Below are 25,655 nucleotides of genomic sequence, written 5' to 3' on the forward strand. Positions count from 1 at the left end.
CGGCCCCTAGAACATTTGGGAGATTGTGTGTATCTTCCTCAGTGAAGACAGATCCAAAGTAACAGTTTAATTCGTCTGCCATTTCTTTGTTCCCCATAATAAATTCCCCTGCTTCTGTCTTCAAGGGACCCACATTTGCCTTGACCATTTTTTCCTCTTCACGTACCTAAAAAAACTTTTGCTATCCTCCTTTATATTATTGGCTAGTTTACCCTCGTACCTCATCTTTTCTCCCCGTATTGCCTTTTTAGTTAACTTTTGTTGCTCTTTAAAAGAGTCCCAATCCTCTGTCTTCCCACTCTTCTTTGCTATGTTATACTTCCTCTCTTTAATTTTTATGCTGTCCCTGACTTCCCTTGTCAGCCACAGGTGTATCTTACTCCCCTTAGAGTCTTTCCACCTCTTTGGAATAAATTGATCCTGCAACCTCTGCATTATTCCCAGGAATACCTGCCATTGCTGTTCTACCGTCTTCCCTGCTAGGGCCTCCTTCCAATCAATTTTGGCCAGCTCCTGCCTCATGCCTCTGTAATCCCCTTTGCTATACTGTAATACCGACACTTCCGATTTTCCCTTCTGCCTTTCCATTTGCAGAGTAAAACTTATCATGTTGTGATCACTGCCTCCTAATGGCTCTTTTACCTCTAGTCCCCTTATCAGATCAGGATCATTACACATTTGAATGTATGAAGAGTTTATGTACAATTTATATTTTGCATATTTTTTAATATCAGAATAAAATTTCAGAAAAACCCAACATCAATAAATTTGCTTGTATAATTATTGTCTTCTGTAATAATGCCATCTCTCAGTGCCCTGTTAGCAAGAGACCTCCTTCAAACCAGTCATGATCTGGGAGGGCAAAATAAAGTAATGGCAGAAAACAAGAATATATTACAATTTAGACAGGACAAAGATAACTGATGGTGGACATTGCCTGGTCCATCGTGGGTACTGACCTCCCCACCACTGAAGGGATCTGCAGGAAATGCTGCCTCAAGAAAGCCGTTAATATCATGAAAGACCAACACTACCCTGACAAGCTCTCATCTCGCTGCCATCGGGAAGAAAGAGGAGAAAGAACTGTTTACAAGAATGATTCCAGGTTAACCTATGATGAGCATTTGTTGGCACTCGTCCTGTACTCACTGGAGTTTAGAAGAATGAGGAGGGACCTCATTGAAACATACAGAATAGTGAAAGGCTTGGATAGAGTGGATGTGGAGAGGATGTTTCCACTAGTGGGAGAGTCTAGGACTAGAGGTCATGGCCTCAGAATTAAAGGACGTTCTTTTAGGAAGGAGATGAGGAGAAATGTCTTTAGTCAGAGGGTGGTAAATCTATGGAATTCTTTGCCACAGAAGGTTGTGGAGGCAGTCTGGAATTTTTTAAGGCAGAGATAGATAGATTCTTGATTAGTACAGGTGTCAGAGGTTATGGGGAGAAGGCACGAGAATGGGGTTAGGAGGGAGAGATAGATCAGCAATGATTGAATGGCGGAGTAGACTTATTGACAATTATCAATATTGGAATAGGCCATTCGACCCTTCGAGCCAGTACCACCATTCAATGTGATCATGGCTAATCATTCTCAAACAGTACCCCGTTCCTGCCTTCTCCCCATACCCCGACGCCTCTATCCTTAAGTGCTCTATCTAGCTCTCTCTTGAATGCATTCAGAGACTTGGCCTCCACTGCCTTCTGAGGTGAATTCCGTAGATTTACAACTCTGACTGGAAAAGTTTTTCCTCATCTCTGTTCTAAATGGCCTACCCCATATTCTTAAACTGTGGCTCTTGGTGGGCCGAATGGCCTAACTCTAGTCCTATGACCAGCAGCTTGAGAAATGTTACTTTTTGCTTGAAGAACAGCCTCTTCCCATTAATTATCTCTTTATGCATCCTTACGCATCAGCACCAAACTGCTATGAACTTTGTATGCTTGCATTATGTAATTTGCCTTGCACTATTATGTTCTGGTTTGCCGAGTATAACTGGTAATTTATTGTATATTTATTTATTGTGTGTTGTGTTTAACCGCTCAATGTGCCTGTGACGCTATATCAGGTAAGCATGTAATTGTTCTGGTCCAGATGCAGATGACAGTTAAATAGTGTTGACTCTTGAAATGCTATATCTTTTTACGATGTTGCCAAATTTCAATGTGGGGTGAATATGAAGATGTTGGCCAACATAACGTCTGCCGCCTATTGGATTCATAGGAGTGACTTTCAAGACTAGTTAGCATGCAACAAAAGCTTTTCACCGCACCTCAGTACACGTGACCGTAAACGAAACTGAACTGAAACAAGCACCAAGGTCCCACTTAGCTGGTGGTGTGAGGGACTCTCCCAGCCAGATCCTTCCAGTACCGTTGGGAGTTTTGCTCCCAAAGGATGCTGACCCTGGGATGGGTGCTATGAAGAGGAGATGGTTGCCCAACTGTTTGCAGAGTGTGGTTTAACTGACAGAGTCCAGAGAAAGATGCAATGGTTGTCATGCAAAGATGTCATGGTTCATCCCGAGCAGATGTGTAACATAGGATTCTCTAATCCATGGGCAGTTAACAGTAACACACTCAGAGACTGACATCAGATGCTGCTGCAAGACCTTTTGTTTTTGAGAGATAGATGTACATGCAGTATATTGTGTCCCGGAGAGCCACATGGGTCCGATCCACCCGCCGAGCAACCACGCCACCGCCGACCAGAACGACGAGTGAAGACTGGAAAGGGCCCCGATCGGCCCAACTCGCTCCACAGGCCTCCCAGGGGACTGCGGTGAAGCCGGGTGGCGAGGCCTGTCTGAGCCGAAGGAACCTCAGCGGTGACGGCGATGGGAGCCTTGGCGGCAACGTGGGGTCTCTCGGTCGATGAGCGGGAGGGGAAGACAATGGGGACCCAGTGTGGGGGGACCTTTGTGAAGAACAATGGGGACCCAGCCTGGGGCAGCGTCTCTGGAGAACAAGGATTAGGTGACGTTTCGGATGGAGGTCCTTCTTCAGAATCGTTACCTATCATTTTCATTTGGTAAATAGCATCGAGATGGTGATATGTGTGTTCACAACCCGCATGACATCCTCTGAATCATGGTGTTTGTGCTGTGGCACGACAAGGGTGGACAAGAGTCACAAGTGTTTTACTGTCATGTGTTCCAGATAGAACGACATTCTGTTGTGCTGCTGCAAGTAAGAATGTTATTGTTCTATGTGGTTCATCTATATACTAAAACGCTCGTTTGTTATCTTGTTTGTGACTGAACTTCAGCCAAAACGGTACACGATAGCGTGACAATTTTAGGCCCACCTTACTCACCATTGTCACTTTAGTGATAATGCAAGTAGTTTTATTGAAATTGGTGTTATATTTTTTTAAGTTATTCACATTTTAAAGTTTAAAAGGAGGGGAGGGGAAGAAGGGAGGGGGGGGGGGGGGGGGGGGAGAGGACAGGGTGCTGCACCAATGCAGGAGAGGTTTGGGCCCTACGGGTCCACTTTGTCTAGTATGACAATAAAACAATCTTGTCTCTTGTATCCCCCTTGTGGTGCCTCAGCACAAACGCCATGATAGAGGATGTCATGCAGGTTGTGATGACATGTGCCTCAGATAACAGGCTGTTTACGTTGACAACTTTGCCCCGGCCTTTAAATTGCGTGCGAGAGGACGAAGCGTTTGCACTCCGCCTCCTCCGTCGCCAACCCCATGCCGCTCACTCGCTGGCGGCAGCGCCTCCTCTCCGGAAACTGCCGAAGGTTGACGGCCCGCTTCCGGAAATTGCCGAACACGCCTTCCGAACCGCCCTCGGCGCAGGGTGGCGGTTGCCGAGGTCTCCGACGTCACTATCCATCCTTTCTTTCTCGCTCCCCTCTTTCCTACCTTTGTCACAAGTGGACATACCGATCACGGGAGGAAGTTTGACTGATTGTTACGATCCTGGCGCTTGTGTTTATTTTCCGCCCCCCCCACCACGATTGCGGCCAACGGGCGCTGGGGAGACATCGCGTGCGCACGCGCGGGCCTGAGCCGAGTAGTGTTGCGCGGGCGGGCCTGAACCGAGCACGTGATCCGCGTGCGCGCTCCCCGTCCCTCGGGCGGGCGGCCGGCCGGCCGGCCGGCCGGCTAGCCGCGCATGCGCGCGAGTCGAGCTGATTCCGAGCAGATTCCGAGACCTTCCTCCCGGAAGTGGCGGCGCGGAGGCGGCTGGGAGGCCCGGCTGCACCGCGAGGTGACGGCGGTGGATAATGGCGGAGGCAGCGGCAGCCATGGGGACGGCGGCGGCGGCGGCGGCGGCAGCAACAGCAACATCGGGAGCTGCCGCCACCACGGTGGCAGCCGCCGCCGCTGCTGGAGCAGGAATTGGTTGGACTAAGCAGGTGACATGCAGGTAACAACAACAATAATAATTTAATACAAATCACAGAGTTGTTGGTGGCTGCCATGCAAATTATTTGCAAGTAACACAATGATGAACGACGATCTGTTTAAACCAGGAAACTCCGAGCGGCGGGACAACCCCAGGGAAGAGGTTCTTACTTGGCCAGCATTTGTTTCTCCCGACTGTTTGACGAGGTTAGATGAGACTTGCGGCACACACATCAGTTTTATCCGGTGTTAGAAGTACATTGTGTCGGTTAAATTCTCCTTCATCTGGGTATTTAAAAAAATTCTGGATAGCCGATGGAGACGGTACATAATCTTATTAATTTTCAAAGATTTTATCTTGTAATGAGTGTTTTTGTCGAACCTGGAGTGCTTTCGAAAGTTTAAAAAAACTTTTGAGAGAAAGGAAGAAATATCTCCGGTTTTGAAGTGACGTCATGTCGACCAAAAGCCGCAGTGAGCATGAACTCATGAAATATTAAATGTACAATATACTGGTGCGTTTAAACAACTATCCTTATTTTATATTTCATTAAATATGTGGATAAAATCTCATGGTGTTTTTTTTGTTCTTTTGTAAATTGTACTCAGAAAAAATGGGAGGTGTACTTTGTTTTTGAGTCATATCCGTCCCAAAATATGTATTGTATACATTGTCCAATTTACATCCAGTGAATTATTGAGAACTTGAAGAAGGACTAGACTTTCGTGAATTAAACTTTAATTGTCTTGAATTTTAAAGTGTATTTGATGGAATATAGCTTTTTTATTGGTAGAATTGTAAAAGGACATTGGATTCAGTGGACAAAACTGCACCATATGGATTAAAAAGTGGAAAGTCCGGTGTGATTTTTCTGAAATATAAACTGTAAATAAATTCGAAATGGTGAGAAGTTGAAAAATATGGATGAGAGAAATTTAGAGTCCAATGCAGCAATTGTTAAGAATAAGTGGTTTAGTACAAAAAACTACTGGAAATTTGGCTTTTATCCCAAAAGAGCTGGCAATCAAAGTGGAAATTGTTACAATTGTTTAGATCTCTGAGAAAACCTCTGGAATACCATGATTAATTCTTGTTACTGAATTGTATAAGGGAGAAAGATGGTAAAGCAAACCTTTATCAGTAATGAACATAGACTGTAAAATTTTGCCTTGGATTTTGAATGTAGAGGTAAAAGATTAATCAAGTCGAGGTACTGAGATATCGATCATTTCCCTTTCCCCAAATCTCAGTCTGAAGAAGGGTCTTGACCCGGAATGTCACCACCTCCTTTTCTCCAGAGATGAGGTCTGATCCACTGAATTACTCCAACTTTTTGTGTCTATCTTTGGTTTATACCAGCATCTGCAGTTCCTTCCTACACATTAACGAGGCCAACATTTATAGTCCATTTTACTATAAGAAAGATGGTGCTGTAAGTGTAAGGGAAGCCTGTGGAGATTGTTGAGGAATACAAGTACCTGGGCACAGTCTTGGACAACCTGCTGAAATTTGCCTCCAACACATTTCCTGAGGGTATCCTCAGGAAATGCCAGCAGCGGCAGTATCTCCTGAGGAAGCTCAACTCCTTTGGGGTCAGCAAGGACATCCTCATAACGTTTTAATACTCCTTCATTGAGAGCGTCATCACGTTCTCCTTCACCTGCTGGTTCCACTCCATCAGCCTTCAGAACAGAAACCGCCTGCAGAGCACAGCCAAAGTCTGTTCCAAAATGGCAGACGAGTTAAACCGTTACTTTGGATCTGTCTTCACTGAGGAAGATACACACAATCTCTCAAATGTTCTAGGGGCCGGAGAACCTAGGGTGATGGAGGAACTGAAGGAAATCCACATTAGGCAGGAAATGGTTTTGGGTAGACTGATGGGACTGAAGGCTGATAAATCCCCAGGGCCTGATGGTCTGCATCCCAGGGTACTTAAGGAGGTGACTCTAGAAATAGTGGAAGCATTGGAGATCATTTTTCAATGTTCTATAGATTCAGGATCAGTTCCTGTGGATTGGAGGATAGCAAATGTTATCCCACTTTTTAAGAAAGGAGGGAGAGAGAAAACGGGTAATTATAGACCAGTTAGTCTGACATCAGTGGTGGGGAAGATGCTGGAGTCAATTATAAAAGACGAAATTGCGGAGCATTTGGATAGCAGTAACAGGATCATTCCGAGTCAGCATGGATTTACGAAGGGGAAATCATGCTTGACAAATCTACTGGAATTTTTTGAGGATGTAACTAGGAAAATTGACGGGAGAGTCAGTGGATGTGGTGTACCTCGACTTTCAGAAAGCCTTCGACAAGGTCCCACATAGGAGATTAGTGGGCAAAATTAGAGCACATGGTATTGGGGGTAGGGTACTGACATGGATAGAAAATTGGTTGACAGACAGAAAGCAAAGAGTGGGGATAAATGGGTCCCTTTCGGAATGGCAGGCAGTGACCAGTGGGGTACCGCAAGGTTAGGTGCTGGGACCCCAGCTATTTACGATATACATTAATGACTTAGATGAAGGGATTAAAAGTACCATTAGCAAATTTGCAGATGATACTAAGCTGGGGGGTAGTGTGAATTGTGAGGAATATGCAATAAGGCTGCAGGGTGACTTGGACAGGTTGTGTGAATGGGCGGATACATGGCAGATGCAGTTTAATGTAGATAAGTGTGAGGTTATTCACTTTGGAAGTAAGAATAGAAAGGCAGATTATTATCTGAATGGTGTCAAGTTAGGAAGAGGGGATGTTCAACGAGATCTGGGTGTCCTAGTGCATCAGTCACTGAAAGGAAGCATGCAGGTACAGCAGGCAGTGAAGAAAGCCAATGGAATGTTGGCCTTCATAACAAGAGGAGTTGAGTATAGGAGGAAAGAGGTCCTTCTACAGTTGTACTGGGCCCTGGTGAGACCGCACCTGGTGTACTGTGTGCAGTTTTGGTCTCCAAATTTGAGGGAGGATATTCTTGCTATTGAGGGCGTGCAGCGTAGGTTCACTAGGTTAATTCCCGGAATGGCGGGACTGTCGTATGTTGAAAGGCTGGAGCAATTAGGCTTGTATACACTGGAATTTAGAAGGGTGAGGGGGGATCTTATTGAAACATATAAGATAATTAGGGGATTGGACACATTAGAGGCAGGAAACATGTTCCCAATGTTGGGGGAGTCCAGAACAAGGGGCCACAGTTTAAGAATAAGGGGTAGGCCATTTAGAACGGAGATGAGGAAGAACTTTTTCAGTCAGAGAGTGGTGAAGGTGTGGAATTCTCTGCCTCAGAAGGCAGTGGAGGCCAGTTCATTGGATGCTTTCAAGAGAGAGCTGGATAGAGCTCTTAAGGATAGCGGAGTGAGGGGGTATGGGGAGAAGGCAGGAATGGGGTACTGATTGAGAGTGATCAGCCATGACCGCATTGAATGGCGGTGCTGGCTCGAAGGGCTGAATGGCCTACTCCTGCACATATTGTCTATTGTCTATTAGACTCCCTATCAGAGCCCTCTCCACCCTATGCGACCAGCAGATGCTAAGGTCATCTGGCAGAATTTTACTGGATCCCTCACACGTCTTGTTCTCTGCGTTTGAGTGGCTCCCCTCAGGACGCCGGCTTCGCTGCCCAGGCTGTAGGGCAGAGAGGAGAAGGGCAACCTTTGTCCCCAAGGCTGTTCAGCTCCTCAACTCCCAACCACTCCTGTTCCGCAGCTCACCCTTTTGCCCCACAGGGACAAATAAAGTGTTTTTTGAACTTGAACCTGAACTTCAATAGATCAGGCAGCATTGGCATAGAGATAGGTCTTTTGATCTGAGACATTATTCCTCTTTACACAGGTGCTGCTGGAACTGCTGAGCAATTTCAGCATTTTCTGTTTTAATTTCAAATATTCAATGTCTGAAGTATTTTGATTTTCATTATTTTTCAGCATTTTTTGAGGTGGTGGGCAGACTATATGAAACGCTGCAGGCCTTTTTGGAATGAGTTTGAAGATTTAAATCCAGTTGTAATGAAGGAATATTGATACGTTTCCAAATCAGCTTGGTGTCTTGTTTTTGTTTACCATTATTGCATTCTCAAGGCTTGTCAAGGGTAGCTGGTTAGATTCTCTCTTATTGAAATGGTCATTGTTTCGTATGTGTTGTGTGTTCCAATGCTGCTGTTGAGCCTCTACCTGAAATTTATGTCTGGCGTGTTGTGGGTCTGGGCTGTTTAATTTTGAGTTGCTTCTGGAAATGAATATTGTGCATACATCAGAGGACTTCACCTCTTACAAATGTTGGATGAATGTTCAGTGATGAAGCAGCTAAAAGCGGTTGTCCTGAGGAACACTTTCACTTAATCTAGTTTTCAACTTTTTTGGCAAATATTTAGGAAAAGACTAATGAGATCTGAAGTATAGCATTCTGGTGAAATCTAAATTGAACTGATACTTGAGAATTAGTGTTACCTGACAGTTATGTTGATGACACCGTGCATCATTTTGAAACTAAACAGCAAAATGGAAAGTTCTCCCTACACCTGAATTACTGTGTTTTGTTGCTGTAATGCGAGGCAGTGCCTCATATAACTCTGACCTAATAAGACATCTTAAAAATAATGCACCAGGGATGATCTAAATTAATCTTAAATGTATAAGCTTGCATTGTTGGGCTAATAATGATTTAAATTGAATTTTAGCAATGTTGCTTTTGTAGTCATTTTCATGTGCTCATTTTTGAAAATGGATGGCTACCCAACCAAGCTTCATTTCATTGATTAATCCTGTTTTCCTGAATAATTTTGAGGATTTTCCCTTTGCCGTCTGAGCACATGGTTCTGCCAAACACACTTTTTTCTCCATTTCTCCTTTACCCATCCCCTTCCATCTATATTCCTTCCACTGGCTTCACATTTCGCTACTCTTCAATCCTGATCTCCTTTTCACAAACTCTTCCCCCACCTCCCACACCTGTATCCACCTATCATTTACTAGGCTTTAACCCACCCCCATTTCTCCCCCCACTACAAACAATCTGAGAAAGGATCCTAACCTGAAACGTCACCTGTCCATGTTCTCCAAAGATACTGCCCAACTTGCTATGTTACTGCTGTACTTTGTCTTTTTTAGTTCTTTCAGTTAATAACTTTGAAACATGCCCTATGACCAACTCTCTTTATTTGGTAGTCATTCTCAAAATACTTTCACAATATTTATTGTTTTATGTACTTTTGCAAGGTTACCTTCTGAGGTTTCTGTTGTATGTAATTCAGTTTGTTGGCACCTATAAATTGTCTTGACAAGAACACGGTTAAGAGATTTTCAAATCAATCTCATATGACTAACCTATATTGCCCATATAATTGCAAATGTTATTGCTTTGGTTACTTGTGTGCACACTAGATATATTGTCAATTGTCTAAAACTCCATGGAGTCCTTTTCGCTTTCATTATTTGCCGTTGCATTGTAATTTATCGGACTAGCTTTATCAACCATTTTTGTCCTGCCTACATGTTTTCTTACTTTACAAAACATCTGACATGCTATTGTCTTGGGAGATCCATGTATTCTAGTCTTTGTTCTCAAGATAAAACTGAATCTTTTCTCAGTTTCATAGAATTGTAGAAGGATACAGCTTGGAAACAGGCCATTTAGCCCACCACATCTGTGCTGACCATCAGCCACCCATAGATGAAATCAGAACTTATCTCCACAGTGGCAGCATCCGTGCTCAGGACTGAACCCATGTCACTGCGGCTTTGAAGCACACGTGACTAAACTGAACTAAATTGTGCAGCTATCTACAAGATGCTTTTCTTTTGTTTAATGCTTTCAGTAAAGAACAATGAACATCTTTCCCTTGCCTCTACCAGCTGTAATTTTGCTACCTGGGACGTGAAATGTACAAGAGATCTGTGGATCATTAGTTGACTTGAGAAATGTACACTCATCTGCTATTATCTGGGCTGCTGCAAGAAGTGCTTGAGAACTTCAAAGCTTCAGCTTGGTTCCAATTATTCTCCAGATGTTCGGCTGACTTGGAATAACATGACAACTGATTTACTGTACACTCTGAACCCTTTTTCTGGGAGATATGTATTTCTCAGTTTAAGTGCTGTAACTAAAGGAAAGAATTACGCAATTTTCACTCCCTTTGGGTTTCTCATAACTCGTGCGCTGTTTAAAATAAGTGTATCTTATGTGAGATTAAATAATCCTTTTATGATTTTTGAATCTACAAATAAAGTTCCAGTAGTCCTTAACACTGTTGTTTGAAAAGGTCACCCTGCCTCCTGAACCATCTTGGTCAGCTCTTCAAAGGCAAATTCATGAGGCACATTACACAGGCACAGAGGCGCACTGACTATCCCTGGTCAGTTCTTTCTCAAATGCATGTAGATCCTCTCTTGCAGGATACCGTCTTATAAACTGTCCACCACTGATATTAGGTTCACCGGTCAGTAGTTCCTCGGCCTTTTCTTGCAGTCTTTCTTAAGGAAAGGCATATGTTTACCTCCTCCACACATAGACAACCTATTCCTCCCTAGTTATTCTTTTGCTTTTAATGTACTTGTAGAATTTATTTGGATTTTCTTTTACCTTGCCTGTTAAAGCCATCTCTTGTCCTCATTTTGCATTCATGATTTCTCTCTTAAGTGTGCTCTTACAGCCCCCGTACTCACTTGAAACCAGCTCATACACCTGTTGTATATCTCTTTCTTTTGACCAGAGGTTCAATAGCTCAAAAGTCCCAAAGGAAAGTGCAAAATTGGAATCGCAAGAAAGTCACAGTAAAAAAACGCAGAAATCCTACATTTCCAGGTTTCTGTATTACCCAGGTTAAAGGAAATGTACTTTACCAGAATAGTGTGAATGTTTACAAGCTGAACAGTGAGTAGTTAGTTCAATGAGATTCTGGACATGCTTTCAAAGGTCAGAGATCATTCATGGCGCTAACTGTCATTAAACCAGAAGTAAAGCCCTGTCCAGCACACAAATAAATCTCCCCCCACACCTCCCAATCAACTCCACGCTGCCTCCAGAAAGACGCCAACATAATTAAGGACCATTTTCGCTCCGGCTTTTCCCACTTTTCCCCTTGCATCAGGCAGAGATACAAAAGCTTGAAAGTATGCACACCAGATTTGGGAACAGCTCCTTCCCTGCTGTTATCAGACTACTGACTTGTCCACCCATAGGTTAGGGTGTAGTCCTGATCTTCCAACCTACCTCATTGTGGCCGTTACATATTTTTAATCTGTAGTTCTTCTGTAACTATAATGTTGTAACACTATGCTGCATTCTGGTAGCTTTCTCTTTGCACTATCTGTTATAGGTGTAATGGGTTGATTTACTTATTGGAAAATTATGATTTGATTGGGTGGTGTGCAAACAAGCTTTTCTACTGTATCGTGGTACACGAGATGAGAATAAACTAATACCAGTTAGGTTATTGAGTGAGAACATGAGAAATATGTTCTTGACATTGGCAGAAACATTTGCCCCCATTTGTTTAAAAAAAAAAGCAAAGTTGTGATGAGCTGAAGTTTGTAAATGTAATATCAATGCACTCTGCAAGTTTGTGTTTCATATGAGTCGTAACCACTGATCTACAAGTAAAAATGTCTTCAGTGCCATCGAATATATGATTTAGACCACAATTTCTATCAAATAAGACTTTATCCAGGCAAGAGGGCAAGAGTCAACTTGGACGGAGAAGATTGTATGAGCTGGGATTGTTCTCATTGGAATAGAGAAGACTGCGAGGAGGTCTAATTATGGTGTATAAAACATTGAGGGACTTGGATAAATAGAAAAAAATCCTTAGTAGAGAGATCAAGAACCAGGGGTATATATGTAAGATGACGTTAGAAAGGTTAGAAGAAGATAAGGCTTTTTCAGTTGATCTGAAGAATAGCATATTTGAAGATTAAGACCCCTGAACTGACGTAAATCTCATTGTTCTATAGGGCACCATTCAAGTCTGCCGCTGAGAACTGGCTACATATAGGAAGCGGCCTGAGGCACTAGAAAGCTGCTTTTGCAATCCCTAGCATTAAAGCTGCAGTTACCTGTCAACTGTATTGGATGGGCCTTGTCTTTCATGGACCCGAAACTAGACGTTCCCAACAGGCAGTGTTCAAAGCCATCAATGGAAGAGATTGCAAGGCAGATGTTATTAGAGGAAATTAGCAGATGTGCTCAGTCTCCTTGGAGATGAACAAAATTAATGCCCCCCCCCCTCTAACTGCTGGGAATCTGTGGCCTGTAATCACAGAGTAGAGAAGGAACATTTGGAAGGTATTGGACCTCAGGGTTATATATCACTACATAGGTGATGTGAGGAGCTTGTCAGGCCCCCATCTCTATAAACGTCTACAGTTGACGTTTCAGGTCAAAAACCCTTCATCACAGCTCGGGAATTCAGTCCTGAGCTGCCTCTTAGAGATAAATTACATTGCTGCACCCAGCATCAATGCTTAAGTATTTTTGAAATTACTTTAGATGAATGACCATTCCATTATGTTCCTCTGTCATTCAAGGTGCTTCATTTGTCAAAATCTCAGTCTGTTTATTTCATTCCAAACCCAGAGATAATTTAAAATTTCAGTCTGTTATCCATTAAGTTATGCCAATTCCGCAAGTTCTGAATCCTCAATGATATATCACATCACAAAAACATTTACTGCCATGTGAACTGTCAGTGGTTTCATCCACAGAAAAAAAAGTGCCATATCTTTTTGATAATGAAATATCTTTTCCCCCATATCTTATACATAGCACTCAAAAGTCATATTTTTCAAGCTAATTTGATTATTTTGTATTTGGAGTGTTGCAATGACCCTTCAATTTCATAGTTCCATGAAAGTGGTAAAGAAGGTGTTTGGCATACTTGCCTTCATCAGTCAGTGTATTGAGTGTATTCAGTGTAATAAGGTGTGAAGGGGAATTATTTAAATGTTTCATGGCTATACTATATTCAGGTTTTCAGATTCTTGTATCTCCATAGATGTTGGGACATTACTACAGTTGTACAAGGCATTTGTGAGGGTGCATATGGAGTATTGTGTTCAGTTTTGGTCCCTTCTATAGGAAAGATGCCATTAAACTGAAAGAGTATAAAGAAGATTTATGAAAATGTTGCTAGGATTTGAGTACCTGAGCTATAGGGTGAGGTTGGGCAGGCTAGGATTTGAGGCTGAGAGGTCCTGAGGGGGGGAGGAATAGATAGGCCTTTAGTCCTCCCAGCTTGGGGGACCAACGGGCATGGATTTAAGGTGAGAGGAGAAAAGTTTCATGGGGATTTGAGGGACAACCTTTACACACATAGGGTGGTGGGTATATGGAACGAGTTACCATATGACGTAGTTGAGGTAGGTGCAATAATGGTATTTAAGACATTTGTGCAAACACACCCTATCAACTGTCATGTACAACAGCTAATCCTCCGACATTTTTGCCGCCTCCAACGGGTCACATCTTCCCTTCCCCACCCCTTTCCGCCTTCCGCAGAGATCGCTCCCCCCACAACTCCCTGGTTAACTCCTCTCCCACCCAAACCACCCCCTTTCCAACAACCTTCCCCTGCAACTGCAGGAGATGCAACACCTGTCCCTATACCTCCTCCCTCGACTCTGTCCAGGGACCCCGACAGTCCTTTCAGGTTAGGCAGAGGTTCACTTGACCCTCTTCCAACCTCATCTACAGTATCCATTGTTCAAGATGTGGACTCTTACACATCGACGAGACCAAACGTAGACTGGACGATTGTTTTGCTGAACACCTTCGCTCAGTCCGTCTGGTCCTACCTGATCTCCTGGTTGCCAAACATTTTAATTCCCCTTCCCATTCCCACACTGACCCTACTGTTCTAGACCTCCTCCATTGTCAGAGTGAGGCTAATTGCAAATTGGAGAAACAGTATCTCATATGTCGCTTGGTTAGCTTACAACCCATTGGTATGAATATTGATTTCTCTAACTTCAAGTAACCCCTGCATTCCCTCTCTCCCCATCCCTCCCCCATCCAAGTCGCACCAGGTACCCATTCTCACCTAGCACACAGCTAACAGTGGCTGGTTTCCTTTATCATCGTTACTTTTTTTGGATATCTTCATTGATTTGTTCTATATCTCTCTACATCACTGTCTATACCCCTCATTTCCCTTTCCTCAGACTAGTCTGAAGAGATGCTGCCTGTCCCACTGGGTTACTCCAGCATTTTGTGTCTATCATGGATAGACATAATTTAGGGAGATGTGGACTAGCTTGGATAGGGCACCTTGGTTGGCATGGACGAGTTGGTCAGAAGGGCCTATTTCTTTGCTGTATGACTCCAACTCTGAGTTCATTTACTTTAATTCTTCCCCAATGTATTTATTGGATGTTCTTTGTTCATTATCTAAAATGTCTTGTGCTGCCTCTGCTGTGGACACAGTTGTTATTACCGAAACTTAGCCCTATGGCTAACATCTCCAAATTTGCGGATGACACAAAAACATCTCTAAGTTTTCGGACGACACAAAGCTGGGTGGCAGTGAGCTGTGAGGGGGATGCTATGAGGCTACTTTATTTTAAGTCTTGAGTAAAGCCTGAGTTTAGCCTAACGAATGATGTCTGCAGGTTATATTAACATGATTCAGCTTACCAATGAATCTCTATTTAATAGATTGTGGATCTCACCAATAGATGTTGCTGAGAGAATGCAGAACATAATCAGAATGATTTGGAGCTGAAATAAGGAAAATCTATTCTTCCAGAGAGCTTGTCTCTCTCTATCCATTTTTATATTAAATTAAATGCATGTTCTATTTTTTCTTGTTCATGATGGTTTGTGCTTGCTCTCTAATTCTAAATGCAACTGCCTTTTGAAGTTGTGGAAATTACACCATGAACTTTCCACTTTGTCCAGTGGAGTTGTTTTGGGAGAAGCTGTAATACTTTTTTCACATTTTGTGTGGCCCTTTTCAAGGCTCATCCAAATTTTTTGTTGTTGTTGCCACAGTTTGTGCAGTGCCTTGTTTTTCAATTACTTTTTGCATCGAAAGAAATTATTCCAATTCCCTGTTTACCTTCCAATAATAATAATCCAGTTGTGTATCTTGTAAACTTGTACATTCATTATTTAGTAGATACTCTTTAGTATGTGCAAATATATTTTTAAAATCTGCCACTTAATTTTTTTGGCCCAAATTCTTTCTACAAGACTGCAAAGTTATTTTTGTTGGGTAATGCTGGTGAGTATTTGCTGCATTTGTTCCACAACTTTATTTACTGTCGAGGACAGTATATTTTCTCGTGTCCAGTGTGTGAATATTTGAGCTCTTGCTCTCCAGGCACACTTGCCATCTGATAGTCAAAGACTCTGCTTGCCCATTGAAGATATTCGTATATATCACCATTGCTGTCTGCCTTTTGTTGTGAGATGGCTCGCAAGAAATGGAAAGATGTCCATGTTTTTCAGGGTCTTGTCTTGGACCTTTTCTAGTCAAGGTGCGGTGATATACAGAAACAAAGAACTGCCGATGCTGGTTAAAAGGGCACAGATTGCTGGAGTAACTCAGCAGATCAGGCAGCATCTCTGGGGAATATTGATCCATGATCTCCAGAGATGCTGCTTGACATGTTGAGTTACTCCAGCACTTTGTGTCCATTGGTGTTATACAATTAGGACAGGTTAGCAGAAATCTTTTGTTTTGTGAATGTTGAGTGCAAGGCCCATTCTCTGGTGCGGTTCATAAGCTGGACTTGGAGCTCGGCCTCCGAATGTTTGTGTATGCAATGCTTGTTCTTTCGAGTATGCATGTCCAGCTAATGGTAAGCAGGGAGATAAGAAAATACAAACTTTAACAGCATTTTTTAAAGATTCTATTGCAGTTTCCAAGAGTTTAATAAGCTGAAACTGTGAAACTCTACTTGTAGGTATTTCATGCATGGAGTTTGTAAAGAAGGAAACAACTGCCGTTATTTCCATGACCATACAACCAGCAAGCCTTCATTGATTTGCAAGTACTTTCAGAAAGGATGCTGTAGCTATGGAGACCGTTGCAGGTAAGGAGCAACACGTGGCATTAATTGGCAACAACTTCTCATTTCTGGATGGCATGAAGCTTTGTCCAGAAACATGAATCGATTTTGGTCAGTCAATAATCCAGCTCTGTAATGTGATGTAAAGATGCATTTTAGCATTTTATTTAGCTATTGTCCTTGTGCTTGGTGTCAGTGACTTCCACAAGTACACACTAAGATTTACATAATTCTGCATAATCTTAGGTGATGTAACATTGCCTAGAAATTGAACAGTTAACGTTTTTAATTATAACAGGTTCCTAAATTAATGTGAACAGCCGTGTGTTTTTATCTTCATATTGGAAACCTAAATACTCCATTGGCAGGTATCTAGTAGGGGTCTGTGTAAAGAAAAATCAGCAGCAAATTTTATTTGATATATTTAACTCCTATATGCGGAGTTATGCAAAGTGGCCTAATATAGCAATGTTAAATCTTTCTGACCTTTCACTTTGAGTAAAGTTGAATATCTAGCTACTTTGATTTTTGATGAACTAAAAATATATATTGAACTATTAGTTTTTTTCTCAAGGTAAATGATAGCCTATGCTACAGATGATTTAGTCATTGTGTTTAAAACTTTGGCAGAACATAATTGACCATGGAGCGATGCAAGTTTTGATCAATTCACCTTGGCCTTTGTCCATATGTTAATTGTGAATCTATATTTGTTGAGCATGCCAGAAAATCCAGGGTATCAATTGTGAGCATAAACTATAGTTTTAACTTCATTGTCATTGAGATGCAATTTCAGGTGAGGGGAAAGATTTAATAGGAACCTGAGGAGCAACCTGTTCATGCAGAGGGTGGTGGGGGTATAGAGAGCAAGCTGCAAGAGGAAGTGGTTGAGGGAGGCAATATTTAGACAGGTATGCGGATGGAACAATAGAGGGATATGGGCCAAAAGTGGACAAATAGTACAAGTTTAGATGGGGCATCTTGGTCGGCAAGAACTAGTTGGGCCGAAGGGCCTTATTCAATGCTGTAACTTTGTAATGCTGTATGGTTTTCTGCTGCTGAGACCGTCAAATGAACCATAGCTGACACCTGATTTAAAATGCAATTGACAAGAGCATAAATTATTTATCTTTAACTTTTACTTGTAAGATTAAGAGCACTTAATTTGAGTTTAACTGATTTAATTGGAGTTCAGCAGATTTTCATTAGTGTTTTCAATAATAGAGTGTTTAATTGTCATATGAAATGGGAATGGAACAGTGAATTTCTTATAAGCGCAGTTATACCAAAGGATCGCTGCCTTTCCCTTCCTGAAGTCAGCAATCAGTTCTCTGGTCTTGCTAATGTTAAAAGCAAGATTGTTGTTGTGGCACCACTCAGATTATTGACCTCCCTCCGGCATTTTGACTTGTTGACCATTATTTGTCCAACAACAGTGGTGTTGCGGCAAATTTAAAGATGGGTTTGGAGCTGTAGAAATAAGGAACTGCAGATGCTGGTTTTACAAAAAAAGACACTAAGTGCTTGAGTGACTCAGCAGGTAAGGCAGCATCCCTGGAGAACTTTGTTAGGTGACGTTTCGAGTTGGGATCCCCAGCTCTTCGGAGGTGTGTCTGGCTACACAGAACTGAGCAAACCGCCTCTATGCTGATGGTCGGTGGGGAAGATCTGTTGCAGGTTCATACTGGTTGAGGGCTGCTGACCAGGAAATAGAGGATCCATATATATAAGAAAATAACTGCAGATGCTGGTACAAATCGATTTATTCACAAAATGCTGGAGTAACTCAGCAGGTCAGGCAGCATCTCGGGAGAGAAGGAATGGGCGACGTTTCGGGTCGAGACCCTTCTTCAGACTGATGTCAGGGGGCCAGTCTGAAGAAGGGTCTCGACCCGAAATGTCACCCATTCCTTCTCTCCCGAGATGCTGCCTGACCTGCTGAGTTACTCCAGCATTTTGTGAATAAATAGAGGATCCAATTGCATAGGGATGAGCAGAGAACCCAGTTCCTTGCATTTGACAATGTGTTTGGAGGGAATGGTGTCAATAAATACTGAGCTGTAGTTGATGAACAACATCCTGAAATGTGTTTTCTTCTTGTCCAAGTGGTCCAGTGGAGAATGCGTGCACTGCTGACCTTTTGTGGTGTTGGGCGAATAGGAGTAGGTCCAGGTCCTTACTAAAGCTGAAGTTGAATTGTGTCGTAACCAACCTATCAAAGCACTTCATCACAATGGACGTAGGTGCCACTGTATTTTCGTCATTGAGGCATGTGGGGACCTAGTGAGATGCTGAAGGTGTCTGCAAAAACTCCAGCCAGTTGGTGTGTGCAGGTTTTAAGAACCCGGCCAGCTACACCAACTTTGTGAAGAATCTTCAGATGTCATCCTCGGAAACTTGAGATCGGTGTCGTTGGGGAGTTACCTGGTCATTCTATTATACAAGTAGAGTTTGTTGCAAACTACTTATCATGTTTTCCATTTTTTTACTGTCAATGCACTTGACAATAAAGTTCTCCGAGTTTGAGTTTAGTGTATTGTCATGTACACTGATGTACCGTGATAATGTTTTGTTGCGTGCTAAACAGTCGGAAAGATAATACATGGTTATCATTTGTACATGAAAAGTATTATAAAAATATGCTCTTTTAAAGACAGAGTAAACAAATCATCTAGCAAATAGAGATTGTGCTGTTCAGATTGCTAGTCACTTAGTGCCACAATATCAATGTGTACAAAGACTTGCACTGACAGCCTTGTTCCTTTTGACCGAGCTGGTTAGTTTGGATTATTTCCCAGTTTTTCTTGCATTTCTTTGCTTCTAGAGGTTGAAGTTCTGAAATGACAAAAGAAGTTGAGATGTTTGATTAAAGCTAAGTAGTTAATTGACACTTGGATTTCCAAGTGACGGACATCTTCACGTTGCTTGACAGGCATCCCTCGAGTAAATCCACAAATGGTTTAGTGCAAGGTGATAAGGTGTGCAAGGTGTGAAAACTAGACAAAGGGGATGGAGATTAAGGAAAATGTAGAATAGATTGTTGTTAGCTGTGAGAAGGTAATAACAAAGCAAACGGAGATAAAATGTAATTGGAGACTGTCAGACTGGTCAGAGAACTGGGAGGGGGAGCGATGGAGAGGGAGGGAAAGCAAGGGTTACTTGAAGTTAGAGAAGTCAATATTCATATGACTATTCGTATTTGTGGTGTATTATGATAAGAATCGACGAGTGAGATGGGTTAGCATACAACATATGGCCGTTTTTCTTCAACACCACCAGAGAGCTAATACAGGTATCCCACAATGCTTTATACCCGGAACTACGGCAAGGCTCAGCTGCCAAAACACAAAAACTCAAATGGTAAATACACCACATTACCCCCTTTTTAAAATGAAGGTAATCATAAATAACTGAAATTAGCAAGTGCCTTATTACTGACAATAACCATTCTCAAAGTTACTACTATGCAAAGTTACTTGTTATCACTAGAGACCCTCTTGTAGTTTTAACATCTCTCAGTCCATCTGTGTGTTCATATTAATGAAAACAACTTAAACAACTAAACAGTCCTTCATGCCGAACATTTCCTTTTTAAAAAATTTATATGAAGCTTAAGGGACATAGCAGTCTGGAGGCTTCCTGACCCTTGATGATCGGCGTGGACTCAGCGGCGCAGCAGCTGCAGCTGTACTGTCCACAGTCCCTGGCTCGCTGCATGATGACATGTCCTCCGGCTGTGCGGGTTGGCTCGGTGCAGAAGTGTCAGTGGTTGAGTTTTCAGTGTCCTGATCCAATCCATCTCCCATGACTCTGAATCTCAGCTGATCTCCATGTCTCCTGTAGGTGATGTCGGTGTCTCCTCCTTGTACTTTGTAAGACACCGGTCCTGTTTGTTCCACTATGACTCCAGGAATCCATTTGCGTCCTCCCCCTGCCGTATTGTATAAATACACTGGGTCAGCCACTGAGAAACACCTGTCTGCTGCACGGAGGTCATGGTGAAACTTCTGCTTGTACTGTTTTTTACGAACAGCGGCTGCTGTGTCCGGACGGATGAAATCCAAACGGGTGCGCACGTGTCTGTTCAGAAACAGGTCAGCGGGTGACTGACCAGTAGTGCAGTTTGGTGTGGTGCGATACTGCATCAAAAAGAGGGAGACCCTGTCCTCCACATCCATTGCGGTGTGTGTCAGCTTTTTCATTCCACCCTTGAATGACTGAACGTACCGTTCTGCCAGGCCATTCGAGGCAGGGTGACCAGGAGCACTTGTAGAATGAAGGATTCCATTCTGCTGCATGAAGTTTTTAAACTCCTCTGACGTGAACTGCGTTCCATTATCCGTGACAATGTGCTCCGGCAATCCATAAGCTGCGAACAGTCTTCTCAGTCGTGTGATAGTGGCTTGTGATGTGATGCTAGACATTTCAAACACCTCCAACCACTTGGAGTAAGCATCCACCACCAACATGAAAGTGTGTCCCAAAAATGGACCAGCAAGGTCTATGTGTAGTCTTTTCCAGCTCTGGCCAGGAAATTCCCATGGATGCAAAGGCACCTGACGAGGCATCCTCTGCTCCAATTGACATGACTCACATGCTCTGCAAACTTGCTCCACCTCTGCATCAACTTTAGGCCACCATACGTACTTGCGTGTTAGTGCTTTCATTTTCACAATTCCTGGATGGCCAGAATGCAGCTCCTTTAACACAGTTTTTCTCAATTTTTCAGGAATCACCACTCTGGTGCCCCACAGGACACATCCTCGCTCTACTGAAAGTTCACATCTACGCGTGTGGAAAGCTTTCAGAGTCTCATCCACTTCAGCAGGCCAGCCGTCCATGACAAATTTCAGCACCTTTGACAACACGTTGTCGGTGCGTGTTGCACGTGCCACATGGTCTGCGTTCAGTGGAGCCTGCTCAAGATGTTCAGTTAACAGTGTGTATACGCTGTCAGTGACGGCTGTGATCCCTGCGTCGTTTGTGTCAGGCAGCGGAACTCTTGAGAGGCCATCTGCATTACCATGTTTCTCTGAAGCACAGTACTCAATGTGATAATCATAGGCAGAGAGAATCATTGCCCATCTTTGGATTCGAGCTGCAGCCATGGTGGGCAGGCTTTTGTGTTCTCCAAACAGTGTTAGCAGGGGTTTGTGATCAGTCACAAGTTTGAATTTCCTCCCCCACAGGTACTGGTGAAACTTCTTTACACCAAAAATGAGCGCCAGTCCCTCTTTCTCAATCTGAGAATATTTCTTCTCAGCAGGGGATAATGTGTGTGATGAGAAGGCGATGGGGCGCTCCTCCCCTGTAGGCATTTTGTGTTGTATGACAGCTCCAATGCCATACGCTGAGGAGTCACAGGCCAGAGTGAGAAGAAGCTTTTGGTCATAGTGCACCAGGATCTTGTCACTTGTGAGCAGCGATTTGCACTTGTCAAAAGCTTTCTGCTCTCGACTTTTCCACTCCCACGACACCTGGTCTTTCAGCAACCTGTACAAGGAAGCAAGCACGGTGCTTTGGTTGGGCATGAACCGTCCATAATAATTCACTAGTCCCAAGAAAGCTCTCAGCTCTTTCACACAGGTGGGGGCTGGTGCATCCTTTATTGCTCTGACTTTCTCCGGTGACGGCTGGATGCCCTGGCTGTTTAACACATGACCCGTATTCGATTTGTTTCTTTCCAAACTCACACTTTGACTCCCTGACTCTCAGTCCGCTCTCCTGCAGTCTCTGTAGCACTTTATGCAGGTTTTGCAGATGCTCTTGTTCAGTTTTTCCTGTGATGAGGAGATCATCCAGATACACCACTACATCCAGATCTTTCATGAGGTTCTCCATGATTCTTTGGAAGATGGAGGGTGCTGCGCTCACACCAAAAGCCAGTCTGTTATAGACAAATAAGCCTCGGTGTGTGTTAATGGTCAACAGTATTTTTGATTCATCCTCCAGAAGTACCTGCTGGTACGCTGAGGCGAGGTCGATCTTTGAAAACACTGTTCCTCCACTGAGGGTTGTCATCAGCTCCTCTATCCGTGGCAAGGGATAAGTCTCTGTGGTGGCAGCTTGGTTTACAGTGAGTTTGTAATCTCCACGCAGACGAATGGTATGGTCCTTTTTTTCAACAGGAACAACGGGTGCTGCCCATTCACTATGTTTGACTGGAGTAATTATGTTGGCCTTTTCCAGTCGGTCCAATTCAGCCTCCACCCGTGCTTTCATGGCAAATGGCAGTGGGCGGCTTTTGCAAAACTTTGGGCGGGCCCCTGGTTCCACCAGAATTGTTGCTTTGACATCACGCAGAGTGCCAAGTTCATCTTTAAACACTTCAGTGTAACTCCAGTACATCCTGTATTGATGTCAGGTGAGGCATTTCCTTAATATGCTTTATGTCTTCCTGATGAGACTTGTCACTGGCATGTTTAATTTCTTTCCAGTTTAAGGTGAGCTTTTTTAACCAGTTCCTTCCACACAAAGCTGGTCCTGCTCCCTTTACCACAATCATTGGTAGTTGCTCACTCTGACTCTCATAGCTGACAGTGGCTTCAAACTGTCCCAACACAGGAATAACCTCCCCTGTGCATGTCTTCAGTGTGACTTCAGCAAGCCCAAGTGGTTGCTTTAAAAAGGTGGTCTGAAACAGCTTCTCTGAGATGATGTTCACGGCAGCTCCGGTGTCAATTTCTAGTTTGACTTCTTTGCCATTAACCACAAAACATGCCCTGTATGCTTGTTTACAGTTTTTGCCATTTACTAATGAAAACATGGGCAACACTATTTCTTCTGCCTCCACATACTTTGTGTTTTTATCAGTCTGTCGTTTATATCTGCTCTGTGTCGGTGCCGCCGCCACTTTTCCTCTGCATGCTCTTTTAATATGCCCGGTTTTACCACAGTTGTAACACTTTGCATCTTTAAAGCGACACACCTGTGGGCTGTGATTTTTGCCGTTACATCTGTGGCAGTTCCTCCCCGTTTGCTTAGCCGTGTGCGCATCCACTTTATGCACTTGGTTCGGACGCGCCTCGTGTCCCCGCAGCTGCTTCGTGTCTCTCTCCACAGTCTCCATGCTGAGGACGACTTCAAATGCCTGTGCAAAAGTCAGGTTGGACTCCGACAACAGCCGGCGCTGGCTTGCCTTATTACAAATCCCACTGACAAAACGGTCACGAAGCGTCTCGTTCAACGTCGCTCCAAACTCACAGTTAACTGCACACTGTTTCAGCTCCGCAACGTAACTGGTCACAGACTCGTCCGCCCGCTGGTTGCATCGGTTAAAGCAGAATCTCTCCGCAATAAGCAACGGCTTGGGTTCAAAATGAGTCTTTAAAATGTTCACAATGTCGCCGTAGGACTTATCTTTTGGCTTCAGCGGCTGCACCAGGTTCCTTAACAGACCATATGTAGATGCTCCCATCACACTTAACAGAGTAGCCACTTGCTTCTCCTCTGCAATGTCGTTAGCCTCAAAAAACTGCTCTAAACGTTCCACATACGCCGACCAAGACTCCGTCTTCGGGGCGAACTCCCCTATGGAACCTATGATAGGCATTTTCTGCTTGTTTTATCCTCGTCGCCATCTTTAACTGTGGTGTATTATGATAAGAATCGACGAGTGAGATGGGTTAGCATACAACATATGGCCGCTTTTCTTCCACACCACCAGAGAGCTAATACAGGTATCCCACAATGCTTTATACCCGGAACTACGGCAAGGCTCAGCTGCCAAAACACAAAAACTCAAATGGTAAATACACCACATTATTCACACCGTATACTTCCTTATCTATGTATCTCCCTCTCCCCTGACTTTGTAGAAGAATCTCTACAGGAAACAGAATTCTTAAGGGATTGGACAGGCTAGATGCAGGAAAAATGTTCCGGATGTTAGGGGAGTCCAGAACCAGGGCTCGCAGCTTAAGAATAAGCAGTAGGCCATTTAGGACTGAGATGAGGAAAAAATATTTTCACCCAAAGAGCTGTGAATTTGTGGAATTTTCTGCCACAGGGCAGTGGAGGCCAATTCACGGGATGTTTTCAAGAGGGAGTTAGATATAGCTCTTGGGGCTAACAGAATATGGGGATATGGGGAGAAAGCAGGAACGAGGTACTGATTTTGGATGAACAGCTGGCTCGAAGGGTCAAATGGCCTACCCATGCACCTATTTTCTATGTTTTTATGAAACGTCACCTATTCCTTCTATCCAGAGATGCTGCCTGTCCCGCTGAGTTACTCCAGCCTTTTATGTCTATCTTTGGTTTAAACCAGCATGTGCAGATTTTTCCTCCATATGCTGCACTGTGATATTTATCCAAGTCCTGAAACTCCACACCTAATTGCAGAGTGAAGGGACATTCATCAAATACTTGAAGAAGTTCAAAAAAGTGTCCTGTGACCACTTGTTCAATGCCAAATAAGCCTGGTAATGCATGCTGACTCTGCCAGCTATACGAACATCTCATCAATGAACTGTTTACAAGTTCCTGTATTTTCTTTCCTTCTCCAACAATACCAGATGTTCCTTGGTCTCTGACATTATAGTGATGAAAAATGCAGACCACAGAGTGAACACAGTTTGCTTTCCTTCAAATTGTGCAGTTCATAGTTTTAGAGATACTGCACGGAAACTGGCCCTTTGGCTCATCGTGTGCATGCAAACCAATGATCCCCGCACACTAACACTATCATTCACACACTCGGGACCATTTTTACAATTACACCAAGCCAATTAGCTTACAATTTGGAGTGTGGGAGGAAGTTGGCGATCCCGGAGAAAGCCCATGCAGGGCACGGAGAGAACGTGAAACTCCGTACAGACAAGCACCTGTAGTCAGGATCGAATCCAGGTTTCTGGCGCTGTAAGGCAGCACCTCTACCGTTGCGCCACTGTTGCACCCAAGTTCGCAATGTACCTCAAAGAAATCCCCTTTCTGCTAGAATACTAGTTTATCTTCAGTCTATTTTTCATTCTTTCATCCAATCCTTGCATTGTGCCGTTGCAGAAATAAACCTAAATATTCTAAAACTAAAAGTAAAAATAAATCACGGAAGTGGAAGAGTTTCCAACAGGGATTACATGGAAATGTGACTTGGATTGATCTTCTGCAACCATTAAACAAAATCTAGGCGTGTTTATTTAATTACACTGAGTTGATCCTGAGCTCAAAAATAACATTGTGAAGTAAACTGCCAGTGAAAATATTCCTTTATTTGAAAGAATGGTATATCCCGGATTGAGTGCAAGGCGAAGAGGGGTGAAGAAAGATGATGAAATAACCGTGGCATAATCAGTGCATG

General features: G+C 43.3%; 1 protein-coding gene across 1 annotated transcript in view; it reads left to right on the forward strand.

Annotated features, from left to right (window-relative positions):
- The first annotated feature begins 4,042 nt into the window (after positions 1 to 4,042).
- mkrn1 (makorin, ring finger protein, 1) overlaps positions 4,043 to 25,655 on the forward strand; it is a 46,715-nt gene continuing 25,102 nt past the window's right edge. Inside the window, exons 1-2 of the mRNA XM_078416789.1 lie at positions 4,043 to 4,382; positions 16,253 to 16,381. Coding sequence (XP_078272915.1) covers positions 4,240 to 4,382; positions 16,253 to 16,381 — 272 coding nt within the window. The 5' untranslated portion in view covers positions 4,043 to 4,239. The remainder of the gene's footprint in view (positions 4,383 to 16,252; positions 16,382 to 25,655) is intronic.

Source organism: Rhinoraja longicauda, chromosome 20 (genome assembly GCF_053455715.1).
Source record: "Rhinoraja longicauda isolate Sanriku21f chromosome 20, sRhiLon1.1, whole genome shotgun sequence".
NCBI classification, from domain to species: Eukaryota; Metazoa; Chordata; class Chondrichthyes; order Rajiformes; family Arhynchobatidae; genus Rhinoraja; species Rhinoraja longicauda.